Below are 9,773 nucleotides of genomic sequence, written 5' to 3'. Positions count from 1 at the left end.
CCGGCCCTCCTTCCTTCTACCATTCATATCCAACCACCCCTCCTCCTCCTCCCCATCCGATCTCCCTCCCTCTCTCCCTCACTGTTTCCCACCCTCCATCTATCTCTCTCTCTCTCTCTCTCTCACACACATACATACACACACTCTGGGAGTGAGTGGATGATCGCATGAGCAGGAAGCGCTGACCATACACAGATAGAGAGAGAAAAAGAGAGAGAGATAGACAGTCTGAGAGAGACAATCCAGCACTCACACTTTCAGCTCATACTGAGAGACGACAAACTACAGAGCTGCTGCTGTGGTCTTTCCACACTGTTTTGTGGAAGTACTTTTGAAAAGCTAAGCTCCTCTCAGTTACTTTGCCCTGGGGACATTTTTGTTTCTTATTCAAATAAATTGGGATATTCCGTGAGACATGTTGCCCTCGTTTCCACGAGAATCGTGTCTTTCTTCTGAGTGCTCTTTGAACGTGCAGTGCTCTGGCTGTTCCCTGATAAAGGCTGTTGGTGTTCTTCAGAGGGAATGACTGAGCACTGAGGAACCAGGATTGCTTGCACGTGTGGGACACTTGTGAAGAAGCATCAGGAGGCAGAAGAGAGAAAACTGCTCAAGAAAACATAAAGGAAAGAAAGAAAACAAGAAACAAACAAACTTAAAACACCGTTTTGCCGCAAAATGGATCTCCCTCCTTTTAGGGGTAAGCAATTCTTTTTTAAAATTTCTTTTTAAGTCGTGGTTTTAATCTGTTTAAAAGTAAACTTTTTTTTTTTAGCTTAAACGGTATTCTCTTGAGATTCTCTAGATCTAGTTCTAGATGTTCTCTGAATGAAATATAATCTAGTTGACATATAATGGGAGTAGAATAGCATCTGAGTGAGAGATGATCTCTGTGTGTCGTGTAGTGCCCTAAACTCAAGTCCTACCCTGACCCAGCCAATGCACTGGGCTTCGGGCGTACAGGCATGGAATTGATTGTCCTCAAGGTTGGAGATGTCAATACTACCCAGTTTGTGCTGGCAGAGGCTCATCAGAGAGGTTGGAAGTGGAGTGGGAGAGGACATGGGACAGCGCTGCATATATGTGTGCTCACAGTGGTATATGGGGAAGTTTCTGTGCAATTGGAATTGGTTTGTGAAAAAGTTCTCAAAGTAGAGGCCGGCAAAAGGAATGTGAATTTTGTGAATGGTGCAGGTTCACAATGAAAGTGAAATTTTCTAACTGTGTCAGTTAATTCGAGTTTCAGTTTTAGATTTACATGTTTGTCAGTCTTTTTTGTGTTTCTCTCACTAATGCTTTATCTTATATATTCCTCCTTTCTCTAAATGACCCTCCCCCCTTTCTCTTTTCAGTCTCTCTCTGTCTCTCTCTCACCCAAACTTGCTGGTCTGCAGTGTCTATTTCAGTCCTTCCTGGGGGTCGGATTCGGCACATCCGGAATCTCATACAGTTTATTGTCATTCAATCCCACTGTGTTCCCAGAGGGGCCTGTAGGGCAGATCCCAGGGTCCTGGTGCCTGACAACTCAAGTCCAGCCGCAGTTAAGCCTGGCCCCTAGGAGCATATATATGCCCTCTGCAAGGCCCCCGGCCCCTACCCCCCGCGACTACCAGCTAATCAACCCTCAGTCAGCAATTGCCAATCTGCCACTCTATCTGAGTCAGAGAGAAAGCAGAAATGGAAAATGGATATCTCTAATGACAGTTAGCCTGCAGGAAGTCAGACTGGCCTGATGGCTGGCTGCAGAACTGCTGGATGCTTATCAGTGGCAGCAGGGGTCAATGAAAGGAGACTGGAGGCTTTAAAAATAGCACCACAGCATGATGTCATTGACACATCCCATCAGCCCCCAAACAAGCAGACAGCATCAGCACCTCATTCACCTGATGGCCACACCCACCAATAGATAAACAGGCTGAACAATCTTCAGCTGTTCCAATGTTGTCCAACGACCCTTTATGGGACGACTGTTTTGCCTTTTCTCATTTGCCTGTTCTCTCCTCCCTGTTTGGAGGTCTAAAGTTTCTCCCAGTCAGTGGAGTGTGGTGACTGTTATGAATAATATGCGCTTCTCATCCTCTTCCTGCCCTGTATTGGATTACCCTGGCCAAGGATGTGTGCAAGGTAACGGGTGCAAGGAGCCCCGGGGCAGAGCCGCGAGGTACAGCTCACTCAGCACTGATACTCCCAGAGCGCAGGGGCCTGTCTTCAGGTTACCCCTCATGGCAGGCAGGGCTGAGTAAACACGGCCCTCTCTCCCTTCTTTTTCTCTCTCTGGCTCACCAGATGCAGCTGTCTCTCACTTGCTCTGAGCTCTGTGCACAGTTCTGGGACTTAAAGTGTGCTTTAACCTGGGACAGGTGTTGTCTTTGAATATGTTATCTTCTTTTGCACTCACAGTCTTCCTTTTTCTTTTTTAGATCAGATGTCCATTGCATGTCTATTCCCATTCCCTATAGTACAGTGGTTTAAATGTGATACAAAGTTGGATGAGTGCTCATGTGACCTGAAAGAAAAAGAGAAATACAGACAGCCATTAGTGGTGAATGGTTATGGATTTGCTTTACTTCATCCAATATATAAAATGCTATCAAATTTGGAGAGCCAGATACAGCGTATCCTTGTAAATGATAAAACCATCCAGCAAAAAATAGGAGATGAAGTCTTCAGATGTGGGATTGGGGAAAAAAACAATACTTTGGATGAATGCTAGATTGCAGAAACAGATTCTGAACTCTGGTCTAAACGGATCCATTCAAGTGCCATGCTGAAGTAGTGTAGTTTATCCTTCCTATTTCCCTCATTCCCAGTCATCACAATTTTATAAAATGTATCATTTTCAGCAAAGTTCTTGCTCATTTAGAGTATTGCTTTTAGAGTTCATGGTCAGAACTTACAAATAAGAAGGCTTAACCTGAACAGCATAATCAATATCTCAGTATACACTCTCAATGCAAGTAGACTTGAATCAACATGTCCAACGTCTATTGAATTTTCCCTAAACAACAGCCAGTAGCACTTTGGAAGGCTCTTAAGTAGCAGTTTTCTACAGAATTTGTTTAAGAGAAAACGATTGTGCAAGCTCCACTGTAGAGACACGATAGACCAGTCCACAGCCCCAGTACGGCCTCGCCCTGCTGTGTGGTCTGGGGCAGGTGGAGCTAAAGAGTACTCAGGGACTCGGTAGGGAGTGGTAGTGTGCTCTTTGTTGGGGGATTAAGTGTTGGGGTGATCTGCGGGACTTCCTGATGTCAGCACCTTACCTGCTATGCTTCTGGAGTGTGGCTTATCGATCCTCTGGCACCCTGACTGCTGCTGTTGGGTGCGGTGGAAGAATGTTTCAGGGGCTTTTATATAGCAGCTTCTGATCTGGTCTTCTTCTTCACAGCGTTTTTGTTATTTTTTTTTACAAATGCACTATACTCATTGACAGAGCATGGAAGTGGTTGGTGAACACTAGTGGTGGGAGGCAGTTTACGGTTAATGGATGGTGGCTTTCCAAACGGTCTGGTTCAAGGGAAGTAACTCATGGGATAAATGGTTATTTCATTGATGAAAACTTGAGAGGATCTTTTGTGGACGAATTAATGGTGAGCGGACAGTTAATTGGAAAGTGGTAGTTTAGAACTTCTCTTTGTAACATTTCTCAGAGCCCAGGAAACCCATCGTTTTGAGATCACTGCAAGTCAGTGGAAAGTTCCAAATAAACTCCAGTGTAGCCGCGAGTGATAAATGCTCCCAAGTGCCGACACACTTGAGGAAAACCACATGGAGAGGACATGTGCAAATGCTCAAACAAATATGCAACCAAAGTGCCTGACATGACACAGATGAGCTAACCCAAAACTTCCTCTCTGGCTTGCCTGCAGATGCGAGACTAAAAGTCCAATGTTGTTTTCGAACTCAGGCCCCAAATAATGAGCTCATGGAAATGAACAGCAGACCCCTTTCAACAATTAGATGGACTGATAGGACCTGACTACAGCTCTCTGCTAGGTTTGATGTAATTACTCTCCAGGACTTCTCTTTCCTCCTCTGTGTAATTTGCAAATGCATTTTGTGCTTCCGACCTGGGCCTCCTTATCTTGAGTTTCTGGCTCGGCAGTGGGAGCGGGAGCGGGGGAGGATGCTATCTTACTTTTTTTTTTTGCGAGAGCATTCAGGGTTCTTGCCAGGAATTCAGCTGACTGTGCCCCGGATGCTTGGGGGACTGGGAGCAGACACTGCTTTTTCTAATCACTGCTGTTGTGTATGGATTTCCGTTGCTTGTTATGTCAGAGGCAGCTCTCTTCTTATGTCCAATCTCTTCCTAGGCAGCCTAAAATGTTTGCTTTTTTCCCTATCACGCATTGACTTTTGGAACAGTCTGAGAGTCCGACAAACATCAAAAAGTGATCTTCTATCTCTACTTTTATCGATGGAAGAGAACAAAACCCATCGCTATCTAATCCAATGCAATCCAAGGTCTTGTTTGCCTATGACATCCAATAATGCAAGCAGAATGTTTCTCAATTCCAGGATGCTGATTTTTTCCATGCACATTCCAATAGCAATGTTGTTCCTGTTTATGAAGGATAAGGCTTAACAAAAGAAGGGCTGCAGGGAGGGGCAAAATTCCGCCAAGCTGCTGAGGAAGAGATACCTCAGGACACTAACACTAATTCTTTTGGGTTCCCCAGTTTCTCACAATTCATTGCTGTCAAATTCTTTGCTCTGGTTCCTTTCCCTTGTGTCAACAGCTGTGTTCTCCAGATGCTAAATTACAGTGTGATGTCAATGGTGTTATCTCTCCATCCTCTGTGTCTAATAATAACCATAGCTTTAGCCATAGACCATCTGAACTTCAACCATTTAATTTGATTCTGAATCTAACATTGATGCATATATTTTATTTTTTCACACTACAGGTTTATCCGATGTACCCTGATATTGGTCAGCCTTGCAGCTCAGCCCCTACCCTGGTGAATGGAATGGATCCAGTACCACCTTTTCGGATGGACCCTGAAAGCCTGGATCTTCAGCAGGTCCCTGTATTGTCCATTGACCAGATCCATGCTATAAGGGCTAATAATGACTATGTGGAACGCCCTGTGGTGCTGGAGCCTGCCTCTCAGGTTGGTGTCTTCTATGTGCATGATGAGCGACATCCTCAGATGTCTCACAGTCAAAGTCAGTATCAACATTCCCACTTGGCCTACTTGAGTCGCTCCAGTACCGTGAGCTCCATGTCCCGCGGCAGTGCTGCTTCGGACCAGAGACTTCTTACAGGACTAACGCCTTCCCATTCTGGTCTGGCCACTGTGGTGCGGTCCCAGCCCAAAGGTGACTTAAAACCTGACTCGCTAGGCAAAGGATTGGCTGACAGAGAGGACTTGGGCCTGCATCTCTTCATCTGTGAACGTTGTGGCCACTGTAAGTGCCAGGAGTGCTGTGCCCCTCGTAATTTGCCCTCCTGCTGGACCTGTGGCCAGCGCTGCTTGTGTTCAGCTGATAACGTCTTGGAGTACGGCACTTGCCTGTGCTGTGTGAAGGGTCTGTTCTACCACTGCTCGGCAGATAAGGAGGACAACTGTGCCGACCGACCATGCTCCTGCGCCCCGGCTCATGCCTGCTCCCGCTGGAGTGCCATGGCCTTCCTGGCGCTCTGCCTGCCTTGCCTGTGCTGCTACCCTCCTGCCAAGCTGTGCCTCACTCTATGCCAGCGTGGCTACGATCGCGCCACCCGTCCAGGCTGCCGATGTAGCAACACCAACACTGTGTGCCGCAAGATCTCTGCCACCAACCCTGCACCCTTTCGTAAAACCCTGGAGAAGCCTGTATGACAGCCTGAATGAGCCTCTCGCAATTCTCCTTCGAGGAGACACCTCTAATGCTGAAGCAGCCGGGAAATTCTGCTAAATGAACTGAACTACTCTAAACCAATCAGGCCTCCCTGCATCATGTTCATCATCATGTATCCTACACCACCCCCCCCCCTTTTTTTTTAGTAAACCCTTGTCTATTTATTTATTTATTAGACTTTCCAAGATAGAGTTCAGTTATGTGAACCACATGTAACACAGGGAGTATGCTATCAGAATAAATGCAGAGGCTGTACTGAGTAAAGTGGATCATCTAGGCATCGCTTTCAAAAGAAAGTCAGTGCGGAGTGTGTCTTCTACAGCCTTACTGAATGGAAAAACTGTAAGCAAGCTGGCTCACTCTAGACTCTACGTGGATACAGGGCACTGGTTAGGGAGGAGAGCCCAACCAAAAATCTGACTATGAAAGTCAATTTTGTTTGACACCAAAAACAGGACCATTTAAAATCAGAATATTAAGCTCACCTAAGAGGGATGTGTTTCAAGAGAGGTGGTAAATAGAGACATTGTGTGCGAATGAGTGTGTAAGGAAGAAGAAGGGAAAATATGTGTGTATGTGCATGTGTGTATGTGTGTGCAGTCTCAGGCTGGCATCTGCTGTCAGCAGAAGCCTCTCTTTTTATTTTTAGAGGAGCTACTCTGAAAGATAGTGTCTGGTCAGGTTTCCAGCCCAGGGCAGCCTGACGCCAACCTCTCCCAAGCACTCTTACATCCTCAACTCGTTTTTCCTCAGCTGCCCATTGTACTTTCCAACTGTTGAACAACAGCGATGGGATCCTTGAACGTTTCTGCATCCAACTACACTGTGGGACCAAACATCAAAAGGGACTGTCTCTCCACCTTAGACAGTCAGGATGAGATACAAGCCATTACTTTGGACAACTTGGCCAGAAAACCTGTGGGACCATGCTTTAGGTTATCATCAGATCTGAGCAGTATCAGCAAAATTAAGCCATTGTGGTTCCTCAGTTCTGCTATACATGAGACTTGAGTATCTCTAAAGACTTTGGCCTTTCCTGAGCTTCTCTGATGTGCCCTGAATGCGTCGCAGAAAGTGAGGTTAATGGAGACTGTTGTGTCATCTGGCAGGAAGAAGGGATTGTACTGAGACAAGGGCTTAGTCACCTGGCCAGAACGAGGTAGAAAACCACACTTGGGAACAAGGTGAAACACTGACATCTAAAACTGGGAAGCAAGATAAATGAAATCTGTTTCAAGTGTGTGTGTGTTCTTCCCCAATAATGCACATCCTTGTGAGTTCCTTTGCTATATTTTTGTATGTACATAGAATTCTTATTGTATTTGTATTTTTATTCCATTTGTTTTAATTTGGTTATTATTATTACCATTACTTTCTATTACTGTTGGACATTAACCTTGTCAGAGACCTGGCTAATACTTAAGACTAACCATAAGGCTGATTTTTTATTGTGGAGGAGAGGTCCCTTGTGCATAACACTTTGCAGTACAGTAAATTGCCATAAACATTTTTGAATTCTCTCTTATTGGTTACATTTATCTATCATAAATTGCTTTTGTCCTAAGAACAAAAACAATCCTTCAGAACTGATTAAAAATATTTTGTGGACGAGACCTAATCAGCCTGAAATATATTTTTCCACAAATAATTATTGGTTAAGGTCACACACAAGCTTCCAGAGCCAATCATATGCTTTTCTACCTACACAATATTTACTGGCATGATAATAAATAACAATCATTACTATCAAAGCCTGTGGCAAACGTTCACAGTATAAAAAAGTAAGAAGATACCTCTCCTCCACAGTCACATCCCATAAGAATGGCTTCTCTAAGGAGGATCCATGATGTGGGGTTTCAGTGTGTAGGTACATACAATTTACAAGAATGCCTAACTGGTGCTTACCGCAGTCTCTAAGTTAACCACTTAAAGTTCACCATGTTGTATTAGTAAGTATTGCTTTGGTACAATTGGCATCTTGTAAGTTGTAAAAGAATTAAAGGAGAATATAAAAATAAATATATATATATATATAAATCTATACAAATGAATCTATTATATATATATATGTATATATATATATATATATATATATATATATATATATATATATATATATAATTTTTTGTTGCTGATATTATCATAAAGCCACAGATATTTATTTAAATGGTTGCAAGAAAAGCTATGTATTTATTTTGGGTGAATGATAAAAAGAAATTGAATGAAAATACCCATGTGATGATTTCAGCTTTTTTCAGAGAGGATTGGTGGGTATGGCCATAAGGCCATGGATAATAAATAAAAAGTTTTCAAATATTCTGTGTTCAAAACTTGTTTTTAAATCTGATCGAATTGCTTTTGATTCGATTTTTAGGAAGCTAAAATCCTATGCAAGGCTTTAAAAGTACACGTAAAAGTGCAGAGTCTACATGGTTGCATTAGTAGTTTTGTGGTGTTTGACACTAGTGCAAGCACACTATTCTGCAAATCCCTGAAGGAGTTATTAAGTGCATAAGTGATCCGTGCATAAGAAAATACTGTGAAGTAGCAAATACTGTAAATTCGTGGACACTTGTGTTGGCTTCAGTGCCGAGGGGTTCCGGTCTTTGTCTGTCTCTTTACTCCACTCCCCGCACTTCTGCCTGTTTGCCTCATAAATAAGTAATCAAGGCCAGCTCGTACTAATGGCCTTGGAAAAAAAGGACTAGAGAGATGTGTGTGTGTGTTACTTCAGAAGTGTGAGAGTGTGTACAAGATGTGTATGTATCACCATTTGTGCTGTTCATCACAGACACACAACCACGCCTCATTTTCCCAGAGCTTAAAAAGCATTAAGCCTGTACCCCAACATCTCAATAGCCCACCCTCTCTCTAGACTTTGTCTATATGAGAAGACACTGCATGAATAATACAGATACAGTCTTCCCTTTATGTGTGAGTACTTTCAGATGTACATTACATACAGCAGTCTGGCATCTGCAGACACATGGTTCTTGATAGTGTAGTATCCGTTTAACTAATTAAAGGGATAGTTCAGCAAAAAATATCAATTATGTCATTTACCCACCCTCATGTCATTCCAAACCTGTATGACTTGCAGAAATATAAAATATAGCATAAAGACTTGCGCACAGTGTTCTAAGTCTTCTGAAGCTACAGTATGCGATTGCTGACCGACTGAAATATGTGTGCATACTCAAGCATCAAAATATATTATATGTTTTTTTTTTTTCATAAGTACAATTCACTTTAGGTTGTTTCATGAAACAAGAGGTTATGTGTAATGACACAGGGTTCATCAAGATGCGTCATGGGATACAGTGCACCAGGACTGTCAAAAGCCAGAAAAGACTTCTTCACTCAAGAAGAAACTGACTCTGAGGGATGCTCTTTGCTTTCTTAACCTTTAACCCAGCTAATAAAGAGCAAGAAGGGATGGGGTCGGTTGATCTTCTACCATCCTGACCTCATGGCCTCTGTAACCAGTGAATCCCCCTATGTGGCCCTTGTCTGGCGGGGACAGGCACTGTTGAGGACACTCCAGGGGTCGGGGATGGAGCTATAGAGGCTGTCAGTCAGAGCTCCATGCATATGTCAATCACAGTGCAGCGGTGTGTGAAAATGGACCTTTTCTAAGCCACCCTAATCCAAATGTAAAAACACTCCACTTAAAAGCAGCAGCATTAGGGCTTACAAATCACTTACATAATTGAGCAATATCAAAGCTCTTATACTAAAATTAGATGTTTACCTTTATAATAGTTCAAAACCATATGTGTTTGCATCTCCTCCTCTAGCTGCGTTAGCTTACAACATGTACCCGAACCATTTGCCTTACTTAAGGCAAGACACTACTGGCAAAACCCTTGTGTTTTGACGCACTGGTAAGTTTTGAAATTTTGGGCTGCATGTATTTTGCTTCCAAAACATGAAAG

At 43.3% G+C, this 9,773-nt stretch overlaps 1 protein-coding gene across 1 annotated transcript; it reads left to right on the top strand.

Annotated features, from left to right (window-relative positions):
* Nucleotides 1–228: 228 nt before the first annotated feature.
* LOC307137434 (protein sprouty homolog 3) lies at nt 229–7,827 on the top strand. The gene is made up of 2 exons (XM_079835094.1): nt 229–697; nt 4,905–7,827. Exon 2 carries the CDS (start codon nt 4,914–4,916, stop codon nt 5,817–5,819), a length of 906 nt encoding a protein of 301 aa, XP_079691220.1. The 5' UTR covers nt 229–697; nt 4,905–4,913; the 3' UTR covers nt 5,820–7,827.
* Nucleotides 7,828–9,773: the final 1,946 nt, after the last annotated feature.

This window comes from Gobio gobio (assembly GCF_949357685.1).
Source record: "Gobio gobio genome assembly, chromosome: 14".
NCBI lineage: Eukaryota > Metazoa > Chordata > Actinopteri > Cypriniformes > Gobionidae > Gobio > Gobio gobio.
The sequence above is the reverse complement of the archived record's forward strand: the minus strand, read 5'-3'. Positions and strand labels throughout refer to the sequence as shown.